A 17,910-nucleotide genomic window follows, 5' to 3' on the forward strand; every position below is an offset into this window, starting at 1 on the left:
GCTACGGCTGCTAACCAAAGGGTGGGCAGTTCGAATCTGCCAGGCGCTCCTTGGAAACTCTATGGGGCAGTTCTACTCTGTCCTATAGGGTCGCTATGAGTCGGAATCAACTCGAAGGCACTGGGTTTTGGGTTTTTGGGTTTAAAGTGTTAAAAAGCAAAGATGTCACTTTAAGGATTAAGGCGTGCCTGACCCAAGCCATGGTGTTTTCAATTGCATCATATGCATGTGAAAGCTGGGCAATGAATAAGGAAAGACCAAAGAACTACTGATCCCTTTGAATTGTGGTGTTGGCAAATACCATGGACCGCCAAAAGAAGGAACAAACCTGTCTTTGGAAGAAGCACAACCAGGATGCTCCTCAGAAGCAAAGATGGCGAAACTACATCTCACGTACTTTGGACACGCTGTCGGGGGGGTCAGTCCCTGGAGAAGGACATCACGCTTGGTGAAGCAGAGGGTCCAGCGAAAAAGAGGAAGACCCTCAACGAGATGGGCTGACACAGTGGCTGCAACAACGGGGCTCACATGTAGCAACGATTGTGAGGGTGGTGCACGACCAGTTTCAGTTCTGTTGTACATGGGGTCGCTACGAGTCGGTAACAACGATAACAACAACCTTCAGGGAAGCAGACCACCAGGTCTTTTCTCCCGCAGAGCTGCTGGGTGGGTTCCAGCCACTGACCTTTCAGTTAGCAGCCGAGCACTTAACCGTTGTACCACCAGTGCTCCTCCTTTTTAAATTGGTTACTAAGAATTAAAAATACCAAGATTTAGTGCAGTTCTACTATGCATACAAGGGGTCACCATAAGCTGGAATCAACTGGACAAGCCACTGGGGTGGGGGGGACAAGATTTAACTAAAAAACCTGTATTTCTGGCTTTCTTGAAAAAACAGACAGATGATCTGGCAAAACTGAGCTGGTAGCTCCACAAGGCGATGTCAGCTAGAGCTGAGAAGCAGCGTCTCTCTTTAAACCAGGACCTGTGCTCCATCACAGCTCTCAGCAGCCCCAAGGCTTTACACCCCAGACTCTTCTTTCCCTTAATTTACCTGCTTGATCCCTGCAGACACTTTGGGCTCCTACCTTATACTTCTGGCTAAGATGAAGTAACAGGGTCTGGACTTAAGCCTTCCACCATAATACCTAGGAAACTGGACCAAATAGATGAAACAACTGTTTTTAGAAACTGGACAATGGACAGTGCAGGTCTGTCATCCCTGGTAAAAACCAAAACCAAACCCATTGCTGTCAAGTCAATTCCGACTCACAGCAAGCTTGTAGGACACAGGAGAACTGCCCACAGGGTTTCCAAGGAGCGGCTGGTGGATTCGAACTGCCGACCTTTTGGTTAACAGCTGAGCTCCTAACCACTGTACCACCAGGTTACCAGCAGAAGAGAAGTAAAGGAGACAAGCCCTACCATCACCTTGGCTTTCTGTCTGGAGGCAATTTCTGGACTGTGGTACAGGAATCGGGAACCTAAACAGAGTCCTGGGTCTCACTGAGTCGAAGAGACCTACCAGAGTTCAGGAAGACCAAGGTGACTAGAACAGGTGGGACGCAGAACTCAGAGGAGAAAGCTACACAAAGAAAGAGCTCCCACATATGCACAGAGTACCCTTTGAGTTTTTTCTTAGTACTAAGCCAGGAGCACGTAGAGTGAAGCTCCATGAGGCTGGGTAAAGAACCACCACCAAGGAATGAATGAATGTTTCACACGTTCAGTTACAGGGAGAACATATTTCTGATTTCAGATAGGGCTTTCAATTACTTGAGTTCCCATTGGCCTGAGTGGACAGACCTCATTAATTGCACGACGTGGGCATTCAACAGAGATCCCAGAAGGTCACCCTTTTGCAGTAGGACTAACCTTGCCCTCAGGTAAAGGCTAATCAATTCATCTTAAAATAGCTTAAAAACAAGCCTCAAAGGGGACAAACCAGCCTAAAGTCATCTTAACTTCCTGCCAAAACAAAGTCCAATGTTCTTTAAAGGAATACAACAAGATCCAGTGCCTCAAAACATGAAAGGGATACTATCTGGCATCCAATAAAAAATTATCAGACATGTGAGAAGCAGGAATATGTGATCCACAATTAGAAGAAAACCCAGTCAGCAGAAACATATTCATAAAAGACAGAGGATGACAGAATTAGCAGACAAGAGCACTGCCTTTATCCATTGCTGTCCATTCATTAAGACCTTTATTAAAAATATTATAAATATACTCAAGAAAAATATGAAGATAATGTGGACAGAAACAGGAGATATATTTTTTAAAAAACCAAATGGAACTTCTAGTTGAAAATTATAGTATCTGAAATGAAAACTTCAGTGGCTGGGATTAACAGCACTTAGACATTGCAGAAGGAGAGACTACTGAACTCAAAGACACAGCAGGAGAATTTTCCCAGATGAAGCACAGAGTGAATTCGGATCCTTGACCCACGGTGCTAAAAAGTGCCATCAACAGATGGGCAGACACTTCACTCAGCTGTACCCTACAAGATGACATGCTATTTTCTAGGGAGATAAACAGCTGACATGCCTCCTACTTGAGGCCTTTAGATGAGCAAGTGAGATGTTTGGTTCTATATTTGCCTACCGATTCTTTCAAATGAGTTGGTCATAAAGATGTAAGAGTAGCCTGAGTCCACATTACCAAAAACCACCAAATCCATTGCGGTTTCAAGTTGATTCCAACTCATAGCCACCCTGTAGGTTGGAGCAGAACTGCCCAATAGGGTTTCCAAGGAGCAGATGGTGGATTTGAACCGCTGGCCTTTTGGTTAGCAGTCGAGCTCGTAACCACTACGCCACCAGGGCTCCGAGTCCACATTAGGCTCCTTAATTCTTCTATTTATCTAAGTGTTTAGGTGCTCTGGTTTCAATCACTAACAAAAAGAAGATTCTTGTCAAGAAGCAAATTCCAGAATCCATGGCTACCAAAAATTAACAAAAACCCAGGTAAAAGAAACAAATGTCAAGATAAAACGGCTGAAGGATATGCAGTCCATATTTGAGAATGTACCTGAAGGCTTCTGGTGTAAAATGGTGGAGCAACGAAGGTTCTGACATTTTTCCTCTCAAATATCACCCCAAAACAACAAGAATATGAGAAAGACACATAAGCTCCACCTCTGAAGAAAGCAGGTTGCGTATACAGCACCGAGCCACAACAAGAAAAAGCAGCAAGAGGATGGTGGAAGGGTGGACCACGTGTCAGGGCTGAGGGCTCTCAGCTGCATTTCCACCTGGATGACACACAAGCTGCTTACAGCTCATGTGCGTTCCGATCGGTCAGGGCCATGCAACAACAGGTGTTAAATATTTTAAATATCACCTCAAGTCACCCTAAGTGCCTACAGAGGAGAATACCATGAATTAAAGGCAGGTAATGCTTTTTTTTTTTTTTTTTTTTAATGCTTAAGAGCCCAGGGAATGGAGGCAGCAGGCGGCACAGAAGGTGGGGCTGCAGAGGGCAAGGGGGGCCCTGAAAACTATAATGTTTGGTTGAAAGTCTCTATAAAAAGCTGTGTGGCACAGGATTGTGACTTTCCGGAAAAATTGAGCTAAAGAGCCTCCAGACCCAGGCCTAAGAGGTACAGAGAAGGGCAGAGATGAGGAAAAATGGAAAACAGGAATTAAGTCTGCTTATTGAATGGTGGGAATCCCCGGGGCATACAAACAGTTAACGCGCTCAGCTGCTAACCAAGAGGTTGGAGGTTCACATCCACCCAGTGGCACCTTAGAAGAAAAGCTGGGTGATCAATTCCCAAAAAATCAGCACTAAAGATTCTACGGAGTACAGTTCTACTGTGACACACATGGGATCACCAGGAGTCAGAATCAACTCAACAACAACTGATTTTACTGAATGGTGGGACGCCCAGCTCAGCTTTGGAAGGCCTGCTGTCAAACACAGATCAGAGGATCCTGCTCTGAATATCCCTAGTGAAAAGACCTACAAGTACAGGTAGGAGCAATAACCTAAAGAAACAATTGGCTGGCAGTCTGGTCACTTTAGACAGCAAGGCCCATCAGTCCACAAGACGCGTGCACACACAGCAGGCTTCCCACTGGCTTTCTAGTACCTCCCTCTTAAACATAAACACATGGCCGAGGGTTCCTAAACTTCTGGGAAAGCCTCCACCTTGAAACGGATGGGCCTAAACCAAGACGGAAAAAAGACACATCAAGTAAATGACAGGTAGTAAAAAAAAAAAATTACTCTTCCCCCAAAAAGCTCTCGGAAATTATATATAACAGCGGATTTTAAAAATTCAACAGACGGATAAGAAGATATTGAAGAAACCTCCCAGGAAGCAGGACAAAAAAGAAAAAGGGATGAAATTTTAAAGAACATTAGAGAAAAGCCTAAGAAATCAAACATCTAACAGAAGTTGTACAAAACAAGCATGGAGAAATGAAGGGTTGAAAATTGTTAAATAAAAAAAAAGAAAATTTCCCAATCTCCAGAATGAGAACTCCCCCAGAGTTCTCAGCACAAAAGATAAAAGAGATCCAAATTTAGTAAAAATTCATTGCACTACACACTATTTGTGTATTTTCTATTTGCAAGTTAAACCTTAACAAAAGAAAAAAAATTATCAAAAAAACCAAAATTAGTACACATGAAGTGAAATTTCAGAACACTAGAGATACAAAGAAGATTCTAATTGTTTCCAAAGACAGAAAAGTCAAGACCAGGGAACAAGAATGACATCAGACTCCTCAAAACAATACTAGCATCTATAAGATAAGGGAACACCTTCAAAATTCTGGGATAAGGTGGTTTCACCTTGGACTTCTACATTTAGACAGACTATCAGTCAATTGTGAATGCAAAAATGAAGCTATTCGGTAGATATGCTAAGTCTCAGAAAATGAATACCTTCCGTGCAATTTTTCAGGAAGCTACTGGAGGATGTGCTCCTCCAAAACAAGAAAGGAAACCAAAGAAGAGGAAGATACAGGGTCCTGGAAACGAGGAAGTCAACACAAGGCGAAGGCAGTGGGGGTTTCCAGGATGATGGCTGTGCACAGGCTTAGAAAGCAATTACCCCCGATTAGAGCAGAAGAAAGGAAACAGAGGCTAAAATCCTCACCTACCATCGTAGCAAGTCGTTGAAATAAGGCCCAGAATTAATGAACAAAGAAACAGCACTGAATGCTCGTTATTCAGCAGTACGGAAGCAAATACCAGGAGAAACGGTGAAAAGGGTTGTCTCGGAGTGGGGAGCGGCTGAGATGGGGGTGATGCAGGCAGAAATGTGCTTCTAGTGCTGCCCTTTGGCACCACTTGACAGCTTCCACTAGATGAATGACTTTGACGAAAATACTATTAAATTTTAGGTAAACATGGACATACATAAACAAGTAAACCTGGGGGTCAGACCACAGAGCTGTATCCCCGACTTTAAACACAGTGCCCCCACAAAACTACCTTCCTTAGAGAACCGAGCTTCAGGCCAGCGTCATCAGCCAACATTGAATCGTTTTAAGCAAGAATTCGCTGATAATGGTGACTCTTATCTACTGTGGGGGTGTTGTCAAGGAGATTGTTCATGAATCACACAGTGCCCTCTTTGTGGGGGCCCCTGAGATAAACGCCTGAATGATCTTCAGTCCCAATTACTTGGGCTGCTTCTCACTAATTGCGTAGTTTTTAGTTTATGTGTACTGTGAACCCTGAGGCTCAACAGTTCTCTAAGCAAGGGAGCTTAGTGCCCCTGTGACCCACCCACAGCTTGCGTTAGGTCTCTAAGGCCCGTGGGTTTTTTTTTGTTTAGTTCAAGTCTACTTTATCTCCCCCACCTCCTGGCCCTTGTTCATCTTCTCCTTTCACTCCTACTTTACATTTATGCTGTTCTTATAGAGTAAGGATATGCCAGGCTATATACCTGCTATACAAAGGATTTAACATATGTTATGCTAAGTTTTCTCAGAGTCCCTGGGTGGCACAAACAGTTAAGCGCTTCATTACTAGCCTATAAGTTGAACTCACCCACAGGCACCTTGGAAGAAAGGCCTGGAGATCTGTTACTAAAAGGTCACCACCTCGAAAACCCTACCGAGCAGTTCTACTCTACGCACTTGAGGTCGCCATGAGTCAGAATCGACTCAATGGCAACTAACAAACACACGTTATGTTTTATGTATCCTTGTAAGTTGCTGCTTTAAATCTTCCTGGAAAATGGCAGGGGAGCAAATGGGCAGGTGGATGGAGGAAGGAGGAAGCTGGAAAATGCTTTCAAAGACAATTCTAGAAGTATGGAAGGACACCTATTAAACTGGTAACAGCATCTCTCTGGGAAAGGAGGAGATGGGGGCGGGAGGGGGAGAATCAAGAGCAACTTTCCCTTTGTCCGACTTTTTTATCAAAAGAATACACCCATATAGTATGTTTCTGATCAAGGTCACGTTTAGGAAAAACTCTACAACACTGTGATAAAAATATGTGATCCTGACTGACTGCGTCCGTGTGCCAGCACTCACCCAAGCACTTGTACTAATTTCTTCCTCTCAATAACCGTACGTGATCCTGTCATCACCCCTGTTTAGCAGGTGAAGAAACTGCGGCATAGAGGGGTTAAACAACATCTCTAAGACATTCACAGGTGGTAGGTGGTGGAGTAGGGATTTGAAGTCAGGCAGTCTGGCTCTAAAACTCTTAAAACCAATGCACTACACTGCCATTGGTACTGTAATGGTGGTGATGAAAGTCATCACTTACTGAGCCCTTATTAGAGGCTAAGCGCTGTTCTAGGTCTTTTTTCGCATCAACTCGTCCAATCCTCTCAAGTAGCCTATTCAGTAAATATCATGATTATCGCGACTTTGCGGATGAAGAAACCTGAGTAGTCCACCCAGGGTTACACAGTTGAAAAGCCACACAGCAAGTTTTAAACACAAGAATTCACGCACCAGGGCGCACTGTGCTTACCACAACACAGTTCTGCCTGTGTTACAAACGCCATCTTCTCAGCTGATGAAAAGCAAGGCTTTACTGATTTTAAAGTTAGATGCTGTATTTCTCCCACTAACATTCACAGTTTTCGAAGTGTTTGTTTAAGCCTGCTATTGATCATATACAGTTCTTTCATAGATAAGAAAACTTGACGATATAGCTATTTTCATATTTACCTGGACCACACCCATGCAGGAATCCAGAAATATTGATCCTTTTGGTTCCTTGGAGATCTTTTCGTCTTTATAAAAATTCAAATTATAGGATCCATCACCAAGTTGAATCAGGTGGAAAAACCGCCTCTTAAATGACTGAGAGAAAAACACAGTTATTCTTTCAAAATTAAAAGAGGCACAATTTAACTGACTTACAACTATGCACACATACAAAAACAACTTCCACTCCCTCCAAAACAAATTTAACTCTAGCCAGTTCTCGAGGTAACTGGATACCTTGGCTCTCCGTCACATCCAATACTTGTAATGCATTTCGGTTCTGAGAAGGTGGCTCACTCACATCCATGGGTCATTTTTATAACCCACAGAATATAAGATTTTGCATAACCATCCAATCTGGGATGGCACACAGAAGGATGGAAAGTTTCTACAATCCCCAGGGTTTCCTGCTCACGCAGAAGAGGGACTATTTTCTGCCTCGCGATGTGAATGGTTTTCCAGCCTCAGGGTTCTGCCAGTCAGCATTTCCACTGGCTGAATTTTCATCTCCCTCTTCGTCCTACCTCCTTCCTCTCCACAGTTTCTCCTCTCTTTATTAATGCTGGCCTTTCTCTGCTCCTACTTCTCTCTTGAGTAGCTTTTCCACTACCTTTACCTTTTTTAAAAAAACTTTTTGTAATCCTCTTCAAATTTAACCAATTTTCCTTAACTCTCAAATTTGGCTTTACGTGGCTTTGTCACGGCATACCTGCACAGAAGTGCTTAGGTTTAGCTTCAAAGATAGGTTCTCGGTGATGCTCTGGGAGTGGCAAGCATCATTGTTGTAGTTAACAGAGAACAAAGCTGGAGTCAATGGCCACATGGTTCACATCAGCCAAATGAAGGTCCCTTCATGCCAGCAGTCAGAGGCCAGCGCCAGCGGTCAGAGGCCAGCGCCAGCGGTCAGAGGCCAGCGCCAGCAGTCAGAGGGCATGAGGAGAAGCGACTGGAAGGGTCTGCACCAACAGTGGTGCCATCACCAGGAGGCACCTTACTAACCAGACAGGGTCCTATTTGTCAGGAAGAGCAGCACACCCATTCTTCTTGAGCATTCATCTCAGGCCTACAGCAAAGAGGGTTTAATAACGGGGTGCAGAGTGGCAAGCCTCCTTACCCTCATGGTCACACTTATCGCGCTGTTCATGTTGCCTTTGTGCAGCCAGCCGTGCTTGGTGATCCCACCTTTCTGAGAACCGAGGGAGGCAGCATCCTAGGAGAGAAGGACACCACCACCACCGTCAGCCTCCCCTTGTTGCTGTATGTTATTCGCGGTGAATCTGGACAATGAGACAATCCCTTCAACCCGTGCCAAGCTACCTTTTGTCTTTTTGCTGGAGTAATTACATGGAGCTAACGCCCACAAGTCACTTTAAAGTCCCTTAGCTCCTGGTAGGTGGTATTTTCTTCTCGGAGCCCTGGTGGCACAGTGGTTAAGCACTACAGCTGCTAACCAAAGGTCAGCATTTCGAATCCATGCGCTGCTCCTTGCACACCCCATGGGGCAGTTCTACTCTGTCCTGGAGGGTTGCTATGAGTCGAAATCGACTTGACAGCAACAGGTTTGTTTTTTATTTTTTAGCAGGAAAAGAGAAGAACCAGTTTAATTTCTGAAAACCCTCGTCCGGCAGAAGGCAAAGTTAGCTACAGTCCAAATTTTAAGTGTTTAATGAACCACAGAAAGTACATACCATGCTAGACCACTCAAGTTGTAAGGTCTCAACTGGTTTCAGGAAAAATGTTTTCAAATTACACTCCCCTAGAGTTGGAGGACAAAAGCAAATTCCTGGAAACCGTCCCAGAGCTTAGTTCAGGGAAAGGTGAATAAAGAAAGGAAGGAAACGTGAGGAAATACAGAAAGGAGAGATAAAATGATGTGGAAAAGAACAAAAATGAGAGCGGGGAGACAGGCAAGAATGCAAACAGGAAGACAGGAAAAAAAGGGGGTCGGAAAAGGGAACACAAAGCAACTAGAGAAGTAAAGAAACATCTTTCTTCAAGTTTTCACCCCAAGGTGTGAGAGTGGGGTTTTAGAAGGTGGACACAGAGCTGCCAGCTGCTGCTACAAATATGTTAGGCATACGCACCATAAACAATCTGTCATATCCACCACACCCTGACCTCAACCCCATCCACACACACACTACAACTACTCCCTGTGACTCCTCTGTGCCTTTAAGGTTGTGCCTGGTACATATACTTCAACAGGTACCATGGGAACAGACGGCTACTAGGAGACCCAGCCCATATGTCCTAAGACTGGCCTCTGATTATAATCTTTACCTTTGTAATCAATTTCAGAAAGACCAGTCTCAGGCTTTATCTTGGGAACTCTCAATACAGGTAGCTTTCTTGTTTCTTCCATTATCACTGGAAATAGTAGAAATAATGTACCCATCTAGGATTCTACAGCTTATTGTGTGCCTTTATGTGCATTATTTCCACTGGTCTGCCTGCTACTATTAACCATCACCAAGTTCTACTAACCATCACCAAGTTCTTAATACCCTGTCACTCATTTTGAACGACCACTTAGTCTTCCCAGAATTACTTCATCTAAAATATTTTGCTACCGTGGACACTTAAAGTTTAAGAGTGTCTGACATTAGGGCCCTGGTAATAATTAAGAAAAGGAGGAGAGGACCTAACTCAGAATGGGGTACCCAATACCAAGAAGGTGAGAATGAGAAATGTATCAATGGGCAGCATTAACTTTTTATTAGGCGTCCCTTGCTCGGTGGACATACTCACCTTAATGCCCTATATACACGCTTCTCTAGCCATAATCACTTCACCAATAGCAGGAGCCCTGGTGGCACAATGGTTAAGTGCCCAGCTGCTAACTGAAAGGTTGGCAGTTGGAACCCACCAGCTGCTCCATGGGAGAAAGATGTGGTAGTCTGCTTCCATACAGACTACAGCTTTGGAAAACCCACAGGGCAGTTTTACTCTACGACATAGAATGAACTCGATGGCAATGGGTTTCGGTTAGGGGGTGTGAGCTTATTAAAACCAGACCTTCTGGATACTGTAGACCTCACTCAAAGCAATCACTGAAAAAACACTATTTTTAAAGATTTACTGGCTGCCTGTTTGTTTCAAGATATCCTGTTGAAAAAACAACCTAAACTTAAAGTCTAAGTAATCTTGATATATTTTAACAATGTAACCAAATCTGATCCAAGTCTTTGAAAACGTTCTCAAAAGAAATAAACAGGACCCAAAGAACTTGAAATGCTAGGCAGTCAAGTTGAAGCAGAGACCGTATTTCAATCAATCAAACAATACATTTAAAAAAATTCTTCCCGTTTCAAGAAACATTGCAATTCCTGTTTCAGCTAATGGTTGGTAACTTTCCCATTTATTTTCTACGTTTGTAAAATAAACTACTTTTTAAAATGCAAAGTGCAAAGGAAAATAACAGTAAATGATCATCCCACCTCATCTTTGTCAGCCTCCTCATCGACTTCATAGACGTGAACGGGAAGCTTCTCCAACTTTGCCACTTTGCTTTAAAAGGGAGACAGAAACCATGTTTTACAATCACCCACGCAATGAAGACTCTTTGCATTTCTTCGTCCATCATTGGAATCTGTATTTAATAAATCCAAAGCTGGCCCACTCAGAGGAAGAATAAAAACACTATACCACCGCGTTTCAAAGAGGGTGGCCCGAGAAATGAGCTGGAGAGCTCCAAAAAACTATGTGGAAAAGACAGCCTGGCTTGTAGGGAGTTTTGAAATATGGGAAAAGTGGATTAGTTATCATTAAAAAATAAAGACTTGGTAGAATAACTTTTAATATGGGATTTATGAGATAAAAATGGAAAACGGAGTCACTGCATTTAAAGTGATTGGGAACCACAGTCGTTAATATGAGGGCATGAGCAACAACAATACAACCTCAATAATAATAGAAGCCAATATCTATTAAACAGTTATGATGTACTAGGAGCCCTGGTGGCGCAGTGGTTAAGAGCTCAGCTGCTAACCAAAAGGTCGGCAGTTTGAATCCACCAGGCACTCCTTGGAAATCCTGTGGGGCAGTTCTATTTGGTTCTGTAGGGTCACTATGAGTTGGAATGGGCTTGACAGCAACGCATTTCGGTTTTTTTAAATTATGTATAAGGCGGGACACTGGGTATAAGGCACTGTTATGTGTACCTTACGTGTGCTACCTTACTTGATCCTTTCGATGGTAGGGACTATCATTAAGATCACCTAATAGATGAAGAAACAGGAATACGGAGATCAAAGAGAATAGAGGTTACACAGAATAGGTTTCACAGAATCTATGTGTTAGCCATTGTTCCAGTCCTCCCTCCTTTCTCATCACACAGTTGGAAACTCGTGCTAATGTCAAACGGTAAAACCCACCAGCAGTTGAAAGTATATATCTTAAAGCACACTGTATCTTACAACCTAGATTACTTTCTGGTCATGAGAATAGTACAGACAAGATGATCAACGAAGATGGGTTAACCCAATCAAATTTTAAAATTTTAAAATCCCCAAATGAGTATTGAAGTAAATATAAAACTAAAGAGCAAACTCATCTGGAAAAGACAATGCTAGGAGGGAGTTTTCTCTGCTGAGGTTTAAAAAGAAGACACGTGGGAAGTTGGCTGAACACCCTTAAGGAGTGGCTGAACCACACAAAGAGGAAAAACAAACAGCTAGGTCCACTGAGAATAGGATAAAAGGCTCCCCCGAAGTCACAGATGCAGCGGAGACAAAGGAAAACACAGTAATTGGTTCTCAAGTAAAATTTCCATTAGTGATGCCCACTTTTTTCACACAACCCATCATGCTTTCAATTTTCATTGTCAATGATACTTAAACGTGCCAACTTCGCCACTGAAGAACGTACACTTTTATAGCAGCTATCCTCTCAAGTCAAGACCTCCCCCTGGCTCACTTTAACTACCACTAATCAATCTAAACATACTTGGCTTTTGGTACATTACAGAATGACTTAATACTGTATAGGGGGCAAAGAAATTTGCCTGGGAAAATGTTTGTTCCTCAATTTACTATTTTTTTAATACAAAATTTACATAAAATGGTCTTTAAAAGTCTCTTCAAAGTATTTTTTTAAAGATAAAGCATACTGCGCCATATTTCAACATGCTTCCGTTTCCTTTGCTTCCTATTTCTCACTGAAGAAATTTCATGTATTTCTATTTTCTCAGTGGGTGTAATTAAACTATCCATGTGTTTATCACCACCTACTAACACTGGGAAAACCCTGGTGGCGTAGTAGTTAAGCATTTGGCTGCTAACCAAAAGGTCAGCAGTTCAAATCCACCAGCCACTCCTTGGAAACACTATGTGGGCAGTTCTACTCTACCTTACAGGGTCGCTGTGAGTCGGAATCAACTCGATGGCAACAGATTTTTTTTTTTTTGGTACTAATACCAGAGTACAAGGTTTGATTCCTATAATTAATGGCCATATAAACAGTAACTATACCATATATACACAAATCACCTAGAAATATTTTCCCCAATTACACTGATTGTATATGAAGTTACATACCTCCCTAAGCACTTCAGTACAAAGATTTTTCTTTACGTGTATATGCCCATGTTGTGTGGTCTAACATTTACTCACTTTGGCAGCTGCCGAAACTCTCCTGAGTAATCTTCATATTTATAATTCACAACGTGCCAGTCGGAGTTATAGGTTTTGATGCACTATTAGAGTGGGAGAGATAAAAAAAAAAAAAATGAAAAAGAAAGTATAAGTGGCAAAAGAAAAGAAATGCAATACTGAGACTATGTAAACGCCTACGCACTGACTTCTGGATAACATCTGAGAAGGTTTGTGGACGCACAGCCATACAAGTGTCAAACAGTTCTTCCCCATCAACCAGGACATTTCACCATCAGAGACTCCTGTGAAGCGTAACACCCTGATCCCTTGAAACATTACCCTTGGGAGACGCATCGCTTTATCATCATAAATGACCTGAGGGCAGATTTTACAGGAAGACAGTTTACCAAATCTTGCTTGTGTTTACATAAGGATGTGCTGTTTCTGACTTACAAGCACTTGGTTCTTAAGAAATCACATGGCCTCACTAGAACATGAAAGCGAATGGAAAATTTGGAGAGAAAGACACTTTCATGGTATTTATTAACACACCCACTCCTCACTTATTGACACAGTTAGGTTCCAAAGACCACGTTGTTATGGGAAAATGGAGGATGACCACATCAGATCACAAAATGGAGGATGACTACATCACTACATAACTGCCAAATTGTATTACTACGCAAACCCCTGAGAATCTTGGCCCAGCCAAGATGACACATAACCTTAATCAACACAGCCAGTGTTACTCTGACCTCCAACCTCAGGGCTCGTCACTGCCAGATGTACATTGTTAATGTGCAAAAGACACAGAGTGAGGCTACTGGGAGGAAAGTTTTCTCTATTTCACAGTGACACTATGGCTTTTTCATATATATATGTGAAATTACATATACTGTATAACGTACAGTGCACTCCAAGGATTGCCAAGGGTTCTATTAACGACACTAAGCTACAGAGACTGCATGTAAACCACCTCAGTACATGATGGCTTCAATGGGCCAGCACGGTGTTTTTCACTCATCTACCCATGAGGATCCTTCAAGAAGTGTGGAGAATCTTAAGATTGTAAGGAAGCCTACATTTACCAGATCTTCAAATACAAATGAGTCCAAATCGATAGGTGAGTTCGGTTTAGTTAATATCAGCTTAGTTTAAATGATTTTCTGTATGGTCAGTTCTTGAGTATTTAAACATATGCAGACTTCAGTGCAGGAAAAAAAAGAAAGAATGGATAAATTAACACAGAGGTAGCTAAATGAACTTATGCCTTATCTAGCTTATTTGACTTTGGCTGTAATTAACACCAAGAGCAAATTCTCTGCTTACGTCACTTCATTGTTTATATTGCCAACATTTTTATCTAGTTCATAGCCTGGACCTAAAGTCCTTCTGAAGCACTCTCCTCCACACTCAAACTCATGAAAATAACAGCCTATGAAGTTAGATACACCCCTAAGCATCAACAGCCAGCTGCTTACTTTGTACCAGGCTCTACGCTCAGCACTTCACCAGCAAGGCTGCAGAGGGAAGGTAGTGTACACTTTTTATATGACCATTCTGAGAGGTGGAATAAATAGCAGAGAAGGGTTAAGAGCAAGGTCAGGTGTAGGAACTGAACTTTTTAATTTCTTTGCTATGCAGTTACAAATACTGAAAACAGTATTTTCTTTTGGTAAATGCAATTTTAATTTTTCAAAGCATTTTACATTTAAGAACCTCAGGCACTCACATTTAAAATTATGTTCCCAAACCAGTATGATTTCAGAATTATCCCTGGTGTGGGACTGTCCGCAACTACCTCTCTGACCATTCGCGCAGCTAAGTGAGGTCTATGAGCGGCCCAGCCTTGTGGACATTCTCCTCTTCCCCTCGTTCCAGAGGCCAAAGCCAAGCCCAGGATGGTTTTGCATCAATCACTACAACTAATTTCTGTGGTGTGGTAAGTTGTACTCCCAAAGTCTCCTGCAGGACATTAAAACCATTCTTAACACCAAAATGTACCTGTCCAATTAGAAAATAAAGCATAAACTTGTATATCACAAATGCATTTATAAATGGAACAACTGAGTCCCCAGATTTTTAGTATCATAGGCAAAATGGGTAAGAAAGACAGCTATAATGCCTAAACATTTAAAATTATAAGAAACCACAAAAATATGATTAACCAGGTTAAGTACCCAGAGATTTACCCATTTAACAAGCCATTGCTGACCAGGGGTAGGCACCCACAAAGGTACAGAGTAAGGCAAGCCCCTGCCCTCTGGGGATATAGAAGGTCCAGGAGATCCTGGGTTCCATCAAAAACCAGTATACAGAGAACTGTGTGCATAGAGACGGGGGTCTGACTGACTGGTTTCATAATTAACCTTTCAAACCTTTGAAATTCAGTAATATTTTGAAGTTGCACTGAATAGTTTTTGAAGACTTTTTTTTTTTTTTTTTTTTTTTAAGCCATTAGGTAATTCTCCTCTGGACCAGGGAATGGAGAGGAAGTGTTGTTTCACTCCACCCAAGTGGAAGAGTCCCTAGGGGGTTCAGCTATGTTGGCTCCAGCAGCAGGGGATGAATCAGTTATTGCTCAGCCTACAAGGATTAAAGAACTTAACGGAGCACTAGCTGCACAGATTGTGTCTTTCAATCAATTGGGAGAAGCGAGTTAGTAATAAATAATTTTGCTATGTGCTTTACACACAGGGATCAATGAACTTTCTGTAAAAGACTGGATAGTAAATATTTTCAGCTTTGCAGGTGACATGGTCTCTGGGACAGAAGCCTTAGACGATATGTAAATGAATGGGCTTGGAGTGCTGCAATAAAGCTTTATTTACAAAATCAGGCTGCAGGCCAGACTTTGCCCCGGGGACAAAAGTTGCCCACTTTGTGCTTTAAAATAAACACTTAAAAAAACCCAGCGCCGTCCAGTCGATTCAGACTCATAGCAACCCTACAGGACAGAGTAGAACTGCCCCATAGAGTTTCCAAGGAGCGCCTGGCGGATTCGAACTGCCGGCCCTTTGATTAGTGGCCGTAGCACTTAACCACTATGCCACCAGGGTTTCCAATAAACACAAACTTTTCTGGCCGTGTTTTACTGGAATTAATTTTACTAATACAGTGGCATAGAAGGTAAGGCAGGGACTTCCTTTTTAAGGACAGAGAACATAATCTTGAAACATTCAGTACATATTCCATTTTTTCCAATATCTCAACAGAAACTATTTATTGTTGTTTTAACTGACCTTCAGTTCTAAAAGCACAGCTTCCTGTAGTGGGCAAAGTTACTGATGGGTGTACTTATCATCTAGATATTAACTAGGAAAATGGGGATAAAAATCTATTCTGTTTAAATGTGGGAGCACTTGAGTGGACAAAATTCAAGGTCCTGATTAGTTCATTCTACCAAAAACACCTGGAAGAAGAAACACACACATTATTAAGAAAGAACAAGTAATCTAAATGCAATAATTTCCCTTTCCTCCTTAACAAGATAATTATTATTTGTATATTCAAGCAAGGGTAAGAGTCATTACACACCGAGCAGGGGTAGTCTGACTCTTATCACCTGGCACTTCATAAAGATTAGAGCAGTCTTAAAAATAATTTATAAATACAACACATAAATAAATACATAAATGTGTGTGCTGGGTCCCTATTAAAAATAGTATCAATAAAGCTTCCTACAGAGATAGCCAGTGAGTTCAATTACAAGGTGCCCCTTATTTTAAACCAATGAGGTAAATTTGGTAGAATTCATGTTTTGGAGTTGAAAATGATCCCTGTTGACATTTCTGTCCAAATTTCAAACTCTGAGAAACCCTTGTTATGCTTATATTTAAATTTCCATCATAAAAAAGTAATTACCTCTTTGACACTTCCTCGAAGATAATCATTAAGACTTAAAGAAAAGGGGGTTACAGAAAAAACGACCTTAACGGTACGCGCAGATCAGCATAGAAGAGAAATTACCTCTCTAACGAACAAGCTCTGGGCTTCCTGCTCGGCGTTGGCAGGAACCGTGGGGCACATGTATCGGCCCTGCCGCCTGAGGGTCGCAGTCTGTGGACAAAAGCACAAGGAGAACGGTAAGATCAAACGGAGCTAGCCTCAAGTGTAGCCCAGGCTCTGCAGCGGGATCCGGCGCTGATACAGTCACTGCACTTCTGACCAGCTGGGGCCGCGTCCTCCTGTGTCCCATATGAAAGGCTCTATTTGTCCCCCATTTGCAGGGTAATGGGTTCCACTTTTTTCTAAATCAAAGGCACAGTAATCCCTTTAGGGAATTTTTCCTACTAACGTAGGGCAGGTTTAGGGGCCCCTTTCGTGGTCCTTAACTCCCCTCTCTTCTTCCACATGCTTGATCTAGTCCCTCGGTATTAGCTTTCACCAAATTTTTCACCAATAACGTTCCCACGTAAATATCAAACCCCGCATACAATGTGCAAAGCACGCCTAGGAAAATAACGTGCCAGGAGGCTCTGCAGCTAGCAAAATGTATAAAAAAAAAAAAAAAAAACTAGTGCCAGGTGTTATTTGTGTAAAATATTATACTTGTTTTAATTTGCCTTTTACATCCAGCGTTCTTCACTGCCATCTCTCTAGTGCCTAAGACCGTGGTACCCAGACACTTTGGGTCCCCAGTATTTGTGGAATGAACCTATTAACTGCGAATTTGTGAATGTTCTCTCTTCTTCTGGAAACCCTGGTGGCGTAGTGGTTAAGTGCTATGGCTGCTAACCAAAGGGTCGGCAGTTCAAATCCGCCAGGCACTCCTTGGAAAGTCTATGGGACAGTTCTACTCTGTCCTATAGGTCGCTATGAATCGGAATCGACTCGATGGCACTGGGTTTTTTTTATCTCTTCTCTTATCAACATTAAATTGTTTTTGTTGTGTGTGGCTAAAATATTTATTTTTAAATAATGAAATGCCTCATGACTTTAGGTAGCAGCACATCTACCCCTTGAGTGGCGCAGAGGGTTAAGTGCTCGACTTCTAGCCAAAAGGTTGGCAGTTCGAACCCACCCAGAGGCGCCTCAGAAGGAAGGCCTGGTGATGTACTTCTGAAAGGCCACAGCCTTGACAGCCCGATGGCGCAGTTCTGCTCCGCACACATGGAGTCACCGTGAGC

At 42.4% G+C, this 17,910-nt stretch overlaps 1 protein-coding gene across 15 annotated transcripts in view; it reads right to left on the reverse strand.

Annotated features, from left to right (window-relative positions):
- Positions 1-17,910, reverse strand: part of DOCK9 (dedicator of cytokinesis 9) — a 336,790-nt gene that overhangs the window by 146,450 nt on the left and 172,430 nt on the right. For all 15 annotated transcript variants that reach the window (XM_049853240.1, XM_049853234.1, XM_049853243.1 and 12 more), the window contains 5 exons: positions 16,751-16,840; positions 12,800-12,882; positions 10,628-10,697; positions 8,305-8,400; positions 7,152-7,286 (listed from right to left, as the gene is read on the reverse strand). In XM_049853240.1, coding sequence (XP_049709197.1) covers positions 7,152-7,286; positions 8,305-8,400; positions 10,628-10,697; positions 12,800-12,882; positions 16,751-16,840 — 474 coding nt within the window. The remainder of the gene's footprint in view (positions 1-7,151; positions 7,287-8,304; positions 8,401-10,627; positions 10,698-12,799; positions 12,883-16,750; positions 16,841-17,910) is intronic.

Source organism: Elephas maximus, chromosome 14, assembly GCF_024166365.1.
Source record: "Elephas maximus indicus isolate mEleMax1 chromosome 14, mEleMax1 primary haplotype, whole genome shotgun sequence".
Lineage (NCBI taxonomy): Eukaryota > Metazoa > Chordata > Mammalia > Proboscidea > Elephantidae > Elephas > Elephas maximus.